Source organism: Bubalus kerabau, chromosome X, assembly GCF_029407905.1.
Source record: "Bubalus kerabau isolate K-KA32 ecotype Philippines breed swamp buffalo chromosome X, PCC_UOA_SB_1v2, whole genome shotgun sequence".
Taxonomy (NCBI): domain Eukaryota; kingdom Metazoa; phylum Chordata; class Mammalia; order Artiodactyla; family Bovidae; genus Bubalus; species Bubalus kerabau.
In genome coordinates, this window is record NC_073647.1 from 73,239,217 (window position 1) to 73,257,524 (window position 18,308).

General features: G+C 41.8%; 1 protein-coding gene across 1 annotated transcript in view; it reads right to left on the minus strand.

Annotated features, from left to right (window-relative positions):
* DCX (doublecortin) overlaps nucleotides 1-18,308 on the minus strand; it is a 399,460-nt gene that overhangs the window by 350 nt on the left and 380,802 nt on the right. Inside the window, exons 6-8 of the mRNA XM_055565318.1 lie at nucleotides 17,275-17,377; nucleotides 15,160-15,297; nucleotides 313-407 (exon numbers count right to left, since the gene is read on the minus strand). Coding sequence (XP_055421293.1) covers nucleotides 313-407; nucleotides 15,160-15,297; nucleotides 17,275-17,377 — 336 coding nt within the window. The remainder of the gene's footprint in view (nucleotides 1-312; nucleotides 408-15,159; nucleotides 15,298-17,274; nucleotides 17,378-18,308) is intronic.

An 18,308-nucleotide genomic window follows, 5' to 3' on the forward strand; every position in this document is an offset into this window, starting at 1 on the left:
ATGACCTTTACAGGACCTAGGAACTTAAGTTGCCCTCAACACCCTGTTTGCTGTGCCTCTGAATCAGAGGGACAAAATCTCAGTTTATCCCCTGGGCCATCATTTGGTGACACAATTAGCTCAGAATGGGGGTATTTGGGTCCTTCATACCGCTTCCTTTTGGTTAAATATAATTAGAATTAAACCGGAGGCCAGAAGAATAAATACAAGTGATTGGAAGCTTGACCCCTGCTGGGATTCCTGGGGCTTCAAGCTAATGGACCAAAAAGTCCAAGTGAAAGGGGGTTTAGTAAGGTATAAGAGACATAATACCTTGTGCTTCCGGAGGCTGCCAGGACTGGTGGGCGTAGAGATGGGAGACTGCTTAGACTTGGGGGTAGAGAGCTGGCTGCTGGAGGTTCCGTTTGCTAGCCCAAGGCAAGAGAAAAGGAAGGGAGAAAAATCAACAGCATACAAAGGAACACGTTATCCTTCCCCTCTGAAGACACTAAGGACATTCAAACGCACTACACAGACGACCAAGTGATTTGATGAGTAGAACAAAGGTGAAAAGAAACACATTCCTCAGAAAGGCAAGAACTACAATCCTCAGTTAATTAGATCCCCTTGCGGTGCAAGGCGGTAATCTAACCTCCCCCCACTTCTCCCCGCCTCACCTCCTCCCAAGTGCTTCCAATTACAGGGGTCTGGTTCTTTTCAAACCTTTTTCATATTCATTCCCAAGTCTGACCCTAGCAGCATCTCTGGGAGGTAGTCCGGGAACATGTTACTCTGTTTCAATTTTATAAATGACATAAAAGCGAGGCATGAAGAGGTTATATGCCTCACCTTAAAGGGGAAGGCATGTGGGTGATTTGGGCATGTCCCCTTTGGTGGCAGATGATGTGGTGCAGGACAGCCCTATTATCTATTTCTTCCCCTCTTTATTTTCCTGCTCATCTTTCCCCCCAATCTCTCTTCCCTACCTCATTCTGGGTGCAAAGAACAGAAGGAAAAAAGGAGAGAGAGAGAGAGAGCACTAATTAGGAAGCAGAATGGAAAAGAAAATGGAGGAGAAACAGTGTGAAACATAAAGAGAGGTGCATACAGCAAAATGGGCAGAGGAGAGAATTGAGAATGAGAGAGAGAGAGAGATCAGGAGTGAAGGAGACGAGAGACAAGAGGTTGCTAGGAAAGAGAAGAAGGAGGAAGTTTGAACTCAGGAGAAAGGCTTACAGACAGAAAAAAGGTATTAATAGCCAGAGTCAGGGTGCATCTCCATTTGTCTCTAGTCAGTAAAATGCTGAAAATGAGATGATTTAATATTTAACATCTCTATATTCCATTGTTGTTGCAAATTGTCTTATATTCCCTTGCTGACCAGATTTTTTAAAGATCCAATCATGTAAAAAGAAATGTGGTGCATTGAAGTGGAACAATTAAACAGCTTTCAAAGGGAATACATGTTCAGACATCTCATGCTTAAGTTAATTTATTTTAAAATCTAAGGACCTACATTGTTCCTCTGATTTTCTGAAATGTGCTTTTTAAAAAAGGCAAATATCCCAAGGGCACTAGGGGGAGAGGGGAGGAGAAGAGAAAGAGGAGGAAGGGAAGACAGGAGAGAGCAGGTAGAGAGGAAGAGAGACACAGAGAGAGAATAGGAAATTGAAAAAATTGAGCAGGAAGATGGCCTGAGAGTGTTGCTGTTGATCCCACAGGTAAAGCTTAAACTGATGTATCATGAATTTTTCCTGAAGATATACTTCCTCTGCACCACTTTGGTAATGTTTCCCTAGGTTCTGGAACCTTCACATCAACTATAAAGATGAAAGAGACATCATTCGGGTAGCTGAATTTATCCAAGTGCAAGTGAGCTGAAAAATGGGTACTTAGGCATCCACCGTCTGGTTTTACCTGTGTATTCACTTGTCTTTAACCCACTCACTGAGAGGCCTTTCTCCCTGTCAGGGCTTCCTGGGAGTCATTCATTCAATTGGCCAGTAGTTCCAGAGTACTTTCTCTAAACTGAGCTAAGAATTAGACACTGAAGTTTCAGAGATGAGTAAGTCAATTCAAATGGGGAGGCAGGTAAGAATACTGTAGAATAAGTGCTATGACAGACCCAGACAAGTGGTGTTATTGGAGCCCAGCAGAGATGTTTAGAAATCAGGGAACTAGGAGGCAAACAAGAGGAGGCAACACCTGAAAAAAGTCTGGAGAGATGACTCTAGAATAGACAAATCTATAGAGACAGAAGGTCCAATAGACCAATGGTTGCCACAGGCAGGCCAGCAGGAAGCAAGGAGGCTGGAATGGAGAGGGTCTGCTAACAGGTACAGGGTTACTTGGCGAGGGGTGGATAAAGGTGTTCTGACACTAAATACTGATGGTTGTTGTACAACTCTAAACTATCAACATCCAGTGAATTGTACATTTTAACTGAGTGAATTGTTTGTTATGTGAATTATATCTCAATAAAGCCATTAACAGAAGAGGAATTGGAGCTAGTTAGGCAGAGAGGGTAGAAAGGGTAGTCAAGATCAGAATTTCTCTGGAAGGGGCAAAAGGAATGCAGTGTGAAAGAATACAGTACATTTACAGAAGTATAAACAGCTCCAAATGGCTCAAGCATACATGCCAGCAGTGAGTGAGTTCTGAGAGATGAGACTGGAGTTGAGGATAAAAACCAGACCCTGGGGGCCTCTTGGGAGGACTTTAGTTAAGTTTGGGTTTGATGTGTGAAAGAAATCACACATTATCAAATGTACATTTGATAATACATCACAAGTTTGAGACCATCGAAGTTACATTTAAAAACTATGACTCCAGTTGTGGTAGGTGGACTGGATTAGAGTGGGGTAAAGGTAGAAGCAAAGAGATTGGTTGAAAGACAATGCATTCATCCAGGTGAGAGGTGGTGATGGCTTAAATTAAAGCACTGGAGAGGTAAAGCATGGACTGGGAGAAGAAAAGAGACCTAGAGGTCAGGCAAACTTAGGGTGTTATGTACATATACGATGCAAGCCACCCAAAGAGGAACATGACCTGTACCAAACAGCACAGAGACTGGGGGAGGTAGGCTTTGCCAGGGCACTAGGCTTTCTGGTGAATAAAAGAGACACTTTGGAAAAAGCAAGAGTCGATGGAGACACAATGTGGCAAAGGGGTCAATTACTCTGCAGGAAAAGGAAGGAGTTACTACACCACCTGCAGTGCCCCCAGGGCCTCCAAGCAGGACCTGGCCCCCTGGAATTCAAGATGCAGAGCAATCTTGGTCATGAATGTGAACTGACATAATGCAAGTCTTCCCAAAGAGCCCTGACCTCAGCCAGGAAGTCTCAAAGATGTAGGTATCCCCAGGTAAGTTCTGCCATTTTGTTCTACACGGTTGCTGTGTCCTTGGGCAAGCAAGTTTCCCAGCGTTCATCAGCCATGCTACACGAGGTTGACTACTATACTTACAGTGTGAAAACTGTCTTTTTTACCTACCCTCTTATCTAGCTTTTTACCTGAGAATGAGCCCACTGGTCTTGCCAAAATGTGGGAAATTATTAACCATAGCATGTCTGCATGGGAATCAGTTCCCACTTATTGGCCATAAAGCTGCACACACAGGTTTTTTTTTTTTTTTTTTTTTTTTTTCAATTTCTAGTTCTTTTCTCAACATTCTCTGTAACTCTCTCACCCCAAAATTTTAGAGCACTAAAGTTCCATCTATACCTCTCTCTCTATTCTCTGTATGTCTGTGTATGTTTATATATGTTCCACTGCCACTCTCCCAATCAATCAATCCCCAGATCAATCTTAAGCTACCTGCAAATAAAGGATTTAAATTTGTCATCAACATTCAATAAGCATTTTGAAAATCAGTTTTTAACCATTTAACTACAATTAACAATTTAATTGTTGGGGGAAAAAACGGCAGACACTTTCCCAGACTTTCATGATGGAGTCAAACCCAAAGATGGACACAGAGCAACGAGAAAATGTAAACACGTACAGACAAAGGTCCCCCTGGAGTAGGAAATGGCAACCTGCTCCAGTATTCTTGCCTGGAAAATTCCGTGGACAGAGGAGCCTGGCAGGCTACAGTCCATGGGGTCACAAAGAGTCAGACATGACTGAGAACACATAGCACACAACTCAGGCAAAGGTCAATTCCCTGCAAGATGAAGGAGCTCCTACGTTTACAGAGGACGTAAAACATATTCTTATATGCATTTCTTCTATGGGTTCTGTGGGAAAAAAAATCTGGAAGAGTGCCATTTGACTTGAATTATGAAGCCAATTCATATAAATGTCAAGTAAAAGAAGTAGCAGGAAAAGATGAAAATAGGGTCTGGTGAACCGTGCATAGTTTGGGATTGGCAAATCCACATGGAAGGCTGTCGCACATCATTTTGAGAGTGACTGAAAATAACACCAGTTTGATAACCCTCATTTTTCCTTTATTCTGCTCAGACATCTTTAGCTTCTGTCTCTAAAGTTCCATTTCTCAGCTGCAATTTGAGAATGTACTGGGGGAGTCTTCGCCATCTTTTACTGGTCTCTCTCATTTCCCTTCTCATAACCACAGCCTCACTGTTGGCATCTTTTATTTACTCATATTCCAAATCCTTTCATCCCTTTCTTCTCATTGTACAGTTCATTTTTACTCCTCTACAACAAGGCACATCAGGAATTTTTCAATCTCTAGGCTGCTTTAACAATCTTATCAACAAAAACCAGGATAATAATGCTTATTGTGTGTCTGTGATAAACCAGGAACTCTTTTCTCTCTTTCTAGTCTCTCGCTCTCTGTCTCTCTGTCTCTCTCTCTCTCTCTCTCTCTCACACACACACAACCTCGTCTAGTCATACTCTAATTTCTGATGGGGAAACAGAGGTTTGTTCCAGTTAGAGACAGCAAATCCTGTGTTCAGGATTTGAACACAGGTCTTTCTGATTCCAAAGCCTATGTGTGTTTTGGTTTGTTTTCAGTTTTTGCTACATTGCTCTTCCCTTTTCACACTTTGCTCCCGGGGCTCCTTCCTATGACAACTTTCTGACATGGGGTAGGAAGGAGGGAGAAGAGTTGTGCCCGAGAAAAAAAAAAAAGAAATAAGAGAGTGTAGAAGCAGACACCAGAGCTTACACCCATCTTCTAGGCTTTTTATCCTACTCTATCTAGTTTAGATTGGAAAGTGATTAGCAAGAGCTATCTTTCATTCACCCCACCAACATTCATAGACAATGTCATGAAACAATAGCAGAGAGAGTGGCCAGCCAGGCATGTAACTACCCTCATGCCACAGAATCCTCTGAGAAGATGGTATCTTCACCCTGTCTGCCACTTCCCTCAGCTATGCAGCATAATTGCCAAGCTTGGCTTGGCACAATCTTGGCTTACTAGCTTCTCTGAAGGCTCATGCTTGCCCATTTCCCAGTGCTTGTCTTTAAATCCTTGGCTCCCTCAGAATGGAACAAGACAAGCCCCAACAAAAGATGGTGGGTAAGGTAGCTAGGTTGAATTAACTAGTTTTATAGGGACTTAAATGTGTAGGGGAATAGGAGCTCCCAGGAGTCAAGAACAAGGTAGAGGGAGTCAGTTCCCAAATACCAAGGAGAAATTTCAGTTTCTGGCATGGGTGGCCAAGGGCAGAGTATGGTCACCAGCATGGCAAATTGATGCTGAGCTCTTAGACTCTGAATTCCCTTGTCTGGAGGCTGGACTGATTCCTGGAAATCAAGATGCAATCGTGTGAAAGGTGGGTGTAAGTAGCCCCAGGTACAGCGATTAAAGATTTGTCTGGGCAATGAGTTAAACAAGTCATTTACTTTCTGGGTTCAAGTTCTCATGGTACAGGAAGAAAAGGGTAGTTTGACATGTGCTTTTCACCCAGCCTTTGACTGGAGAGCAAACTGGTTTAGTATTCATTCTCACTTAGCTCTGGCTTTTCCCTCCCATTTGAATGTCCACACTTGAGCTCAACTCAAAATCAAGTCTGCTGGTTTGGGTTTGAGGTCTATTTTGAAATACTGCCCACTGAAAATAAATAACTCAGTCTACAAAAAAAGCCATGACAATAATTTCAGAGCCACCTTTAAAATTGCAGATGTATTTCTACAATTGTTTTCAAAGCATTTTGCACTATATGAATTCACATGATTCTCCTGATAACCCCAAGAGATGGTAGCCAGGAATTAATGGTCTCCTTTTAATCATAAGAAGAGCCTCAGAGAGTTTAGGACTTGCTTAAAGGGTGTAAACTGCTTCTTCTCAATGGATGGTGGACTTCAGGATTTGCCTACAGATTTATTTCAAAATTCCCCCAAAGTTAGCATATCACATACCACCATGACTTTTTAGTGATTGGTTCTCTGTCTTGTCTTTTCTAATTTCCTAATGTCTTGAAGAGGGAGATCTCAATATACAATTCAGTCACTTCCTCATTCTTTTCTCATATTGAGATGCTCTAATGTTCCTTCATTCCAGTCCAAAGACACCCTGGTTTCTTCCTATTTATACAGGGAGGTTTTCTGGAAGGCCATCCAAGTAGAACCAAGGTGGTTTCAACTTACTTCAGAACAAGGCCAAGAGACTGAGCCTGTGGTTTTCATACATTCATTCCAAAGAGCCCTTGGGCGGGGTGTGTGGATTGGTTTGGCTAATTATTTCTGCTCAGTGGGAAAGCTTTTGTCCCTCTCCCCAGACTCATCTAATAGGGAAGCAAAAACTAAGGGCCCAAGATCAGTTTTTCACTGATTTGATCACAAGCCTGGTTCTCAGGCCAAATTCAATCATAGGTTGTAAGACACTGTAACATCAGAAGTTGGAATTTGAATTTTAAATCAATTCCCTACAGAGTCTTGGACAGCATGCAGTGGTGAATCTTTTAAATAAAGGAGAAAAGTAAGAGTCTTCCTTATAGCAAAAAAAAAAAAAAAAAAAAAGTGTACCCATTTCTGCACTATTTTAACACAGATCAGTTTCCTTCAAGAAGAGGACAACTGTAAGAAGACTGAAAGATGTCCCAGGATTGTTTCCTCAGACTTGATAAAGCTGACAATATTTATTTCCAGTTGAAGGTGGTTTTGCTGAGAACATGTTTCTGGTGGAGCAAGCCTGTTGTTGACATTCACTCCCAGTTTTATGGGGCAGGAACTAGAAAAAAACTACACTGCCCTTAATCTGTGGAAAGAACATATGCTTTGGAATCAGTCAGAGTTTTAAACCCTGGCTTAGCCGTTTCTTAGATGTGTGACCTCAGGTGGAACCTACCCTCTGTGAGTCTGTTTTCTCATCTGTAACATTTGAATAAAAATAATGCGGATGCCAATTCTTGTTGTTTTGAGCATTACATGACAGACTACATATAAAACACTTAGCCAAGTGCCTTAGCAGATAGAGAGGGCTCAATAATGACATCTTCCATTGCTATTACTACTGCCACTACTAGAAATGGAAGGAATTGAAGCATTGAGTTAGGAAATCCCCTTCCACGGTGTGTGATTCATCAACTTAAGGAGGCTGAGGACTAATTCTTTGGCTAGCAGGTCAGACATTAGAAGACTGAAGTTTTCCCTAGTGAAGCCCATAACTTTTTATTTGTGCATGTTATGACCATGTTCCCCAAAGCAGAGCCCTTGGTTCTCGACTCTCTCAGCAGTACCATGCAGGTGGGGTGGTCAGTGAACTCCACGTGGAACCAATGAAGGTATTGGAGCAGGGAAGTTGTACAATGGCCGTGTTTTGGGATGAAAAATGTGGTGGCACCACAGCAAATGCCTAAGTGGATAGAGATTTGAAGCAGAGATACTATGTAAGAGTATGTTGAGCAATTCAGGCATCAGGTGATGAGGGAAAGGAAGGGATTTTTTTGTGAGAAAGGTGAAGATGTTTTAAAGGTTCAACAACAACAACAGGCACAGGATATGGTAGACATGAAGGACTGAAGAGTGGGAAGAGTCAAAGATAATACCAAGGTGCAGGGCCTAGGGAATAGAATTGATTCTATTGTCAGGGAGTTGGGGAAGGGAAATATTTTTGTTTTGTAGACACATTGCATTTGACACATGGAGGCAGAATTGTCTGGTCAGCATTCATGGCGCTGATATCCAGAAGGAAGGTGGGGGCTGGAGATGTAGATTTAATGGCAGCCTGTCTGTACCTCAATATGCTATACTCATTACCACCTCTGCTCTTTTGTTCATGTTTTCTCTGCTTCCAGAAATATCCACTTCTTTATCAGCTGAAATCTCCCTTCAAGCCCTAGTTCTTTCAGGAAGCCGTAACACCCTAGCCCACAGTAAACTCACTTTCCCACAAACTCCAATACTTCCAACAGCACTTACTGCCTGTGTCTCTCATGCACTTGGCATCTAAACAAATCATTATCATTAAGTCTCATTCTCAGCACCACAGTTCAACGGTTAAATTGTAGAGTGTGGGGCCAGATTGCCTGGGTTCAAACCCCAGCTCTACTACTTCCTAGCTGTGTGGTCCTGGGTATGTCAGTCCACTTCCAAATGCCCTTCATAGTTTCTTCATGTGCAAAATGGGGACAATAGCACCTACCTCATAAGGTTGTTGTAGGAATTAAATCAGTTAATATATGTAAAATGATTAGAATGGTTGCTTGGCACATAACTGTGTGAGTATTTGTAAATAAAAATGTTTGTACTCCACCAAAAATTTGGAGAATCACTTGTATTTAAACACAAATCCCAGTGTGCAACACGTTGCTAGGACTCCTACTGCAGGGATATGGGTCAACACCACCACATCCCATGGCCTATGGTGTGCTCTGGGCCCCCATTATACTGCTTCTCCAACCATTTCCTAAGCAATGGAAAAGTTGCCTTAGATATAGGACAGTTCTTATACTTCAACTAGACATAAGCCATGGTGTTAGAAAGAACCAGAATGGGGGAGGAGGTAAGGGAAGTTTTTTCTCTTCCTATGGCTTCACCAAGGGCACAGACAAAGAGCACCACTTCCCCTTGGATGGACAGGAGGGGAGCTGATGGAGGGTCTATGATGGGAACTGGAAACAAAGGTGCTTAATTTATGGCTGTGTTCTATGCTGCACAAAGAGAATGTCACACATACCACCCCCACCCCCGCCTCCCTACAGCCCTTTTCTGAAAGCCGAGGAAGGTAGAAGGAGCAGAGAGGCAAGGGCCATCCAAGAGAGACTGTTTATTCACCACTCTGGAGCTTCTACACCCTGTCTCAAGGACAATGCAAGGATTGTTTGCATGGGAGTCAGGAGAGCTGAGCTCTCATTCTTGAGTCATAAATAGATATTGGGAAGACTGCAAGATTTACTGAACCTCTTTATATCTTAGTTCTCCAATCTAAAAAAAAACAACTGGATAATTTTCTTTTCCCAACTTAATTTATGGTGCTATTATGAGTGACAACTGAGATGATGGATTTGGAAATATTTCGCAAAGTGCAGAGCATTTACGTCACGTAAAAGATCACTATCTTGAACTTCTCTCAGATGCAGAAGAAGGATATTGTGTGTTGAAGACCTCCTGGAGAAGAAAACAGCAACCTACTCCAGTATCCTTGCCTGGAAAATTCCATGGACAGAGGAGCCTGGCAGGGCAGGTTATAGTCCATGGGGTTGCAAAGAGTCGGACATGACTGGGCAACTGAGCCCACACACACAGTCACATGTGGCAGGTGAGCATTTGAAGTGTGGCTAGTCAATTGAGGTGTACTGTAAGTATAAAATACAATCCCATTTCAACAAATGTAAAATATCTCAATAATTTGTTATATTGGTTACATGACAAAATGATAAGAATTTGGATGTATTAAATAAAATAAATTATCAAAACTAATTTCACCTGTTTCTTTGATCTTAACTGTGGCTATTAGAAAATTTTAAATTACATGCAAAGCTTGCATCTGTGGCTTGCATTTTATTTTTATTGGACTGAGTTGGTACATCCAGTCACATTCAGGACAGTCAGAGCATTCAGTTTCCTCCATCTTAGGCAACCCAAAGCAGCCTGTTTAGTTCAGAAGAGAAGGACTCCTGGATACAGTAGTCCCATGGACATCCTCCCTCCAACCTGGATGTTTTGTGGTCCTTGACGTCCCCTTTTAAAAGATGTGTATTTTGGTAGAGAAGACATTCATTCTCAGGAATTTGGGAACAGGGAAGATTTGACTTTCAGGAATAGGTGCTCATAGGTTGGGGGACGAAGGGTGGGGAACATTGGGTTGCTACAACAATGACTTACTGTTGAAGAATAGCAAACTAATGACCACATTACAATCCTCTCAGCCTACCAGGGTGGGTAATTAGCTTCCTTGGAGGCTCCTCAAAAAATGTAAGAAAAAGAAAAGATTCCTTCCCAGCATCTGGCTGAATTTGTCCTTTTAATTCAATTCAATCCAATCCAATTGGGAGGTAGTTGCATAAAGAGAGAAATTAACACATTAAAGGCTGAAATAAAAGTAGAGAGAGATGCCCAGAAACATCTTCCTTTAGTTCTGAAGCCAGCCTTACCTTTGCCCATCAAATGGCAAGTCCTGGGTTAATCAAAATGGAGCACTGCATAAACTTCCTTCACACATTCCACAGGAGTCCTCTGGGCTCAGGTTTCACCTGCTTTCCACACAGTCCCTTGCCCTACTTTAAAGACAAACTTGGCTAATGGGACTTATATTCTCAGAGTCCATCAGCTCTGCCCAGCGAGAATGAGAGCTCCATACAGCTACATTACATAGACAGTCAGATTTTTCCTTAACTCAAGTTTAGGCTTAGCAACAGACATCCCATTTGGAGCAATACTGCCATCAATATTGGCAGGCAGGAGTGGGGTCTGAACTCAAGGGGAATAAAGTAGAAAGATTTTGATTTATTCATGGGCAGAAGAGGAAAGAGACAACTTAAACACTAAGGAACAAAGAATCAAATTATGATGCAAATTATAGACCAAATAGCATCAATTTACTAAACCTCAATTCAAACTGAACCCAGATATTAACTGAATCATGAATTGGACTATATATATACACACACACACACACACACACACACACACACACACATATGTTTGTAAAGCTAGAAAACTTGTTCAGACCAAAATCAAACCTACTTTCTATATTTTCTAATGAACTAGAACATCAAAACATTCCTTTAACTGAACCTGAAACGAGCCAATGTTTCATTTGGTTAGAATCCCGACTAAAGAGGAACATTTTTGGCTTTCATTTGCCATCAAAGGAAGGTAGTTAAAATTCCATGGAAATGGCCTATCTTCCACAACCTTTAGTTACTCAGGCTAAATGAAGAAATGTGGATCCATCCACAAGTCTCAGATCCAAGACAGACTGACAGAGAACAGAAACAGGGCAGTATTACCAAGTCTTAAAAAAGAACAAAGTATTTCAGCCCAACCCAATGCCATTATACTTTAATGAAGTAAGTAAGTGTTAGTTGCTCATTTGTGACCACCTCTTTGCAACCCCATGAACTGTAGCCTGCCAGGCTCCTCTGTCCATGGAACTCTCTAAGCAAGAATACTGGAGTGGGTAGCCATTCTCTTCTCCAGGGGACCTTCCTGACCCAGGGATCGAACCAGGGTCTCCTGCATTGCAGGCAGCTTCTTTACATCTGAGCCCCTAAATTAATCTGTATATGTTTCTCGCTGACAGCTCGGAAAACCTTGATGCTTTATGAAAAACTGTGTATTGTCTATAGCTCATCCTTCTTATTATCTAATTCTGTGGAATCTGTTTTACAATTCTGGAAATAACTGATAACCACGGAGAACAATTATTGTCTAGACATGCAAGTTCTGTCTTATCCAAAATGGGAACCAAGTCTTAGAGAAGGTAAGAAACTTGAACAAATTCACAAAGCTGGGAAGTGGTAGAGTTGGGTTTTCCTAGAAGGATGTCTCTCTTTCCTCTTCCATATCCTATCCCCCTACACCTCCCTGCTTGGAATGGTCCTGAGTGAGGAGGAGGTGGAAAAGGTAAAATGGATATGTCAACTCCAAACTTTACCTAAAGTACTGGTCTGCCTGAGATTGGCTTTATCCCTGTGGAATGTTCACTGAGTGGATGTCCTAGTCTTGACCCTAAACTCCCTTTTACCTTTTGGGGCTGAAATCATGTGGAGGCCCTAAGCACATCATCTAAGATGAGCGCAAATGTTCTGAAAATTGCCAGAACATGAAGACTGGCTAGACTAGAGTTTGACTTCACTTATGTTCATGAACTATCTGAAATGAAGATTTAAATTGTCTCTACTGAGGATACCACTTTAGATTTTTTTTTTTTACTGGTAAGAAACAGGGGCTGTTAATAATTCTGATGCCAAGTAAGGTCCCATTTTCCTACCTCAAATTGGTTCCTTTGTTTATCTTGTATGTGTGAGTGCATCCTCATTCCTTCTCTTTAGCAAGGGACTTCTGAAAGAACTCAGGGTTCAAGACCTAAGAATAGGTCTTGCCTGCTTAAGCCTAGGTTGGGATCTATTAAAACTCAATATAATACACGTTCATTGAGTCCTAAATGCAATCCTTCTTTGTCTCCAACACATTATACTCAGTGAGGTGCATATATTTTAGAAGGGAAATTCTGTAGGTAGCATGTTGGAGATCAATTATTTGACGTATGTGTAAACTGTGTTTAATTACAGGTGGTCGTATTCATGTGTGCTGGGTAACCCAATTGAATACAGTCTGCAAAGAGAATCTACTTACTTCAAACTTTTGTCACCCCAGACTTTCTAACTAATGGATTATGTGATGGCTTAAGAACAGGCCCACAAATTCTCAGATATCTTTCCCTTCAAGAAATGGAGGCTGCAACCCCTTCCTTGAATGTAGGCTGGTCTTAGTTACTGTTTCCAATAAAAAGGCTAAAACAGAAGTGACAGTATATGGCTTTGGAGAACAGATCATAAAAGGCACCACATTTTCTTTCTTCTTCATTCTCTTGAATCACTGTCTGGAAGAAGATCCTGCCAATGGCCATCTTGGAAGTTAATTCTACCATCCCAGTTGTGTCTTGAAATGACTGCATCCCCTACTGACACCTTGACCTCAACCACATGACAACTACATGAAAGATCCTGACCCACCCAGCTTAACCCCAGAATTCCTGACTCACAGAAAATGTGAGGTAATAAATGTTTGTTGTTTTTAAGTAGTATGCTTTAGGGTGATTTGTTTTATAGCAAGAGATAAGTAATACAGGTTAAAAATCCCAGAAATAGCCAGGGATACTCTGAAAAATTGATTAGCTAAGCGATTATTGCCAGATTTTATGAATCTTTTTATTTATGTATTTATTTGGCTATACTGCATGGCATGTGGGATCTTAGTTTCCTGACCAGGGATTGAACCAGTGCCCCCTGCAATGGAAGGGCAGAGTCTTAACCACTTGGCCACCAGGGAAGTCCCCAGACTTTATGAATCTTGATCAAGTGTTTCAAGTCCATTTTTTTGCAAGGCCCTGCTTAGAACCTGTACAAACAATTTCATTCTCAATCCAAGTGTTAAAATCTAGGTCTTTGTAGTTTGAGCAATATGAATTTGCTTACATAGTTTCATGTGCTATTCTTATGTTTAACCAAAATATCACAAAACAGCTGCATTTTTAAAAATTTCTTCAGCAAGTATTACCTACATGTCTACTGGGATTCTAGTACCGGGCAGGGTGAAATAGGTGCTCTTGTGCTTCTATTCATTTACAAACACTATTAACATCTACTAGGACAAAGGTACTATGCTCAGCACTAAGGATACAAAAATGAACATGACACCTTGCCCTTGAAGGACCCAGGATTTGGTTGAGGAAGTAAATACATACAAGCAAATACATACTTTACAACACAGCTGTGACTATTACCCCAGAGATATGAACAACATGCTATGATATTGTGGAAAATGGAACAACTATTTCTACTTGAGGTATTGAAGGATTAATAGTTTTCAAGCAAAGAAGAGTGGTGGGTTTCAGGGATGGCATTCCAGGTGCAGGAGAACAGGGTATGCAAAGACATGAAGGTATGAAAAGCCTGAGTTGCTTCTTCACAGCTGGGTTCCTTCTTCCTGAGAATAAATAAATGCCCAGTGATAGGCCTGGTAGGATGAGGCCAGCAGGACCAGCTGTTTTTCTAGGCCATGGACATTTCAAAGCCAACAGGTTGCTCAAGCTGCCTCAAACTGAAGATGTGATAAGGAGTGCTTTTGCTCTCTGCCCCAAGGCTCTCTGGCTAGAATTCTCATGGTGAACCCTGAGCCTTGGGAGGATAAATGTGTAAGTTTTCTGGATCATAGAATTTCTTATCCATGAAGAATTCAAATTGTCAGTGCATGAGTCTATTGAGCTTCTAAACTTGGACTTCTGTGGCCCTTTTGCTTTTTAGATCAGTGCCACTTAAAATGTGGGTGCAAGGCCTTGCACCAGAATGTAAACCAACACACTGCTGCCTTTATCAGTAAAATCATACTATGAAAAAAAGAGCTGGCTGAAGTAAATGGTTTGCTCAGTGGCATGACTTACATTTGGCACCAGCTCCAGTCTCTTCACAGACTGATAAATAGTTCATGCGTCAGCAGTGATCCCTAGACCCCTAGATCACATTTTTTACATCATGAACTATCCACTAAATAAAATCCTATATATCAAATCTCTTTATTTCCTTTGGGAACCTGACCTATATGTCCTTTACTCCTGTGAGAATGATGCAGTTTATTTTGTTTCCCTTTTTGTTTTGACTTCTAAAAAATTCAAAGTTCATTTAAAGCTCAAGGGCATCTACCATGTTGACACTTTGAGGTAAGTAGCTCTTTTTTTTAACCTTCTTGTTTTTGATTCTGATTTTCTATCCCAAATTTATGTTTGACTTGATTATATCACTGATGATGCATTTGCTGGATGACATTGAGAATAATGGCAATGAAGAGAACCATAACAAACAGCATTACAGCAAGCATGGCAAGTGGGCCAGACTTCTGGTCTGTACCCATTTGAGTAGAATCGGGGTTGTAGCTGTATCTCCATGATGCCAAACAAATTGAACTGGTTAGTCTCTGAATGGATAGAATTGGTCTCACGGAGACACAGTGGTGTTCATGAGGAACTCATTCCTCTGCATGCAGAGGGTACTGGCCTCCATAAATGAAGTCAGCGTGCACAGTTAGGAGAAGAGCACTCACCGTCTTGGTCGTTACCTGAGTCAGCTGGAGACTTGCTCCGGCGCGTGGGGCCAGGGCTCTTGGCTGAACTCTTCTGAGGTGTTGGGGACGCCTTGGGGCCAGCTGTGGCTGATGGGTTTCCCTTCATGACTCGGCATTCTGGCGGAAAAGGACACAGATGGCTTAGTAGAGCTGGGGAGAACCAAGACTCAGCGTGTTACCAACTTCTGGAAACTGGAATAAGCACCTCATGCCAAAGCACCTCGTGTCTCAGGACTACAAGGTGGTCCTCAATGTTTGAAGGAATGATGGCTCTGGAGAGAGAGGCAAGGGAGAAACTTTCGAAAGTCACCTGGGCTAAGCCAGATGTTTCAACTCTTGGATCATGGAAACAAGGGAAGGAGTTGAAAAGCAGTCAGAGTAGGTAATTAAATAGTCAATAGTCAATCATTTTTGGACAACTTAGTCATGGCTCAGAACAGCACCAGTTGACAAATTTGATTTCCTTGGAGAAGAGATTGACAGCTCAGAGGTTGCAGCCACACAGATGAAATATTCATGAATAATTTAAAGGAGGGGGTGGGAGCCACTATTTATTATTCATCACATGCCATTTATTGAAATAGGCATATTAAGGACGCCATGTCATTTTATAAGTAAGCAATACCACCACCACCACCACCTTGCATTTATAGACTTCTTTTTGATTGTCAGTGTATCTCATCATAATCCGCTCTCCTGGTTTAATGAATAAATGGACCAGTAGAGACTATGCCACTCGTGACTTACAGAGAGAAAGGCCTTGGGTGTGTAGGAGGGTCTGCCAAATGTTTCTGCTACTCCCCCAAGCTCAGTCTAATATGTCTGGAGTACCCTTTCTATGCAGGTCACTCAGCATCCCTACCATGGTAATTTGGGACACTGATGGTGCTAATATGTTAGGAGGATTATTGAAATCATTTTGCTGATGAGAATGCAGAGCTTAAACCTCTTGCTTAGGGCCACAAAGGAAGAAAACAGCAAATAAGGATGCACAGTCAAGCTTCTTGAGTCCCAGTCTAGAGCTCTTTCCACTATCTTTCTCCAACCTCATGTGATCATGCTCAAAGTGGAACCAAACAGCTAGGCACTGGGTTATCTCTTCATTGGACACCACCTCATCACCTTCTACTTAAAGATACACCAAAAATATTGGTTCTCGGAAAGATTAGGAGATCTTTTCTGGTATATTAGGCTTTGGGGGAAACTGAGTTAAGCACAAAGCTCATTTTTGTTTGTTTTACTTCTTGTTTTGATTGACTAACTTTAGTGATCACTGTCCAGAGCTGGAGATATACAAGATACAAGAAACTGGACAGTCTGGGATTTGTTTACCTATTTTACAGTCATCTGCCTCTTCTCAAAAGGAACACAGCAGAAATGCCACCTCTTTCAGGGTCCTTGTCACTTTAGTTGTTTGTAAAGTCTATATTAGTGCAACTTGATATTTTCCCCATACTTTTCTCCTCATTATTGGGAAATATGTTTGGAATGTGTCTTTCCATCAGGATCATCCTCTAACTCTGACCATGTGAGCTAATTCACCAATAACTTACTCACGGAGCTTGGACTCAAGTCAAGGGAGATGGGCAGATGTTCACCTCCTTCCTGAGATTCACAATCTTCTGGAATCTTGAGTCACAAAGCATGGGGAATGGGGAAGTAAGCCAGGAGGTAGGAAGAGGGAAAATGTTTGACACTAGGGATATAGTGGAAAAGAGTTCTAAAATAAAACTACCAACATAGGCCAAATAGCTGGAGGATATTGACTAGAAAAAAATATATACGCATACAGTAACTAACTTCTGACTCCAAATGTTCCTTCTCATGGTCTGATTGAGTCTGTCAGCCCAGGTGACACAATATATGGTTCAAGAAATATGGTCACTATGGTGGCAGGTAGTGAGTTTTATTGAGTTTGGAGGGTCAATGCATCTGAGATAGGCAATCAACTTTCAGTTAGTGGCTTCTATATCCAAATATATGGGACAGAGGGACCACTCATGGATGTTCTCCAGGCCATATGAACCCATGAAAATCCTAAGGTATAGAAGGAGTGAGAACAATGAAACAATAAAATTCAGTGGTTGTCCTTACCATTTTCATCCAGAGAAAAGTCATCCTGAGCATAGCGAAATTTTTCAGGACCGCAGGCAATAAACACATCATCATCACCAAAGAAATCATGGAGACAGGTTACCTACAGAGAAAGCAGAGACAGTGATTTGATATTTGATGGTCTTGTGACAATGAACTTCATACATCATCTTAAGTCCCCAGGGATCTCCTTTTTCTCAAAATACCAGGCTCATAGTCTGCACCACAGCCCCTGGCGAGTAAAAGATACACAGAGTGTCATTTTCTTTTCATGTTGCATGTGTGGCATTTTGTTTCCATCTTATCAAGAGTAACTTCAAGACCATGTCAAATGGAATGTTCCCCTTTGAATAAAAGTCAGCAAGTAGATAGCCCTGTAAATGTCACCTTTCCTCAGAGCTTCATAGGTGGAGTGTTGCTAACTCAACTCTGGGGTCAAGGGTGTAGGCCAAGGAAGATGAGAAAGATCTTCCACAGCTTGAGGTGGACTGACTCCATGGCTGACTGAGATGTGGAAGTCCCTCTCTCCAGCTTCATGAGTTTTGACGGAAGGAGACCAGGTTTTAACCACTCTGGACCCACCCAAAATTGGACCTTTTCCTAAAAGTGGATCAAAAACCTAGTAGTGGCCCAAAATACCATCCTTTCCTGAAGAAAAGGGAGGGGAAACCTGTCCTGACCACTTAACATTTAATCAAGAGCAATGGGCCCCTGTAGGCATGAGGCTCTGCTGGTCAATGCATGTTCCCAGGATCCTTCCCACCCTCTTGTGTCCTATGCATTGCTGCTTCTCCACAGTAGAGAGACAGTCCCCCCAACTCCTTTCTGCACAAACAAATGAGGGCCCCTGGGAAAGTATGCTGCTCCCTGCAGTCTCCCCACTTCTCAGCTTTCCTAATTACATTTGATAATTAGTCCAGCACACCAGGGAAACCCCAGGAGAAACCATAGAGTCAAAACATTCTTATCCCAATCCTTAGCTTGAAAGTGTTCAAAGCTTCTAATTGTTTTAAGCTACCCATTCAAGCTGCCTT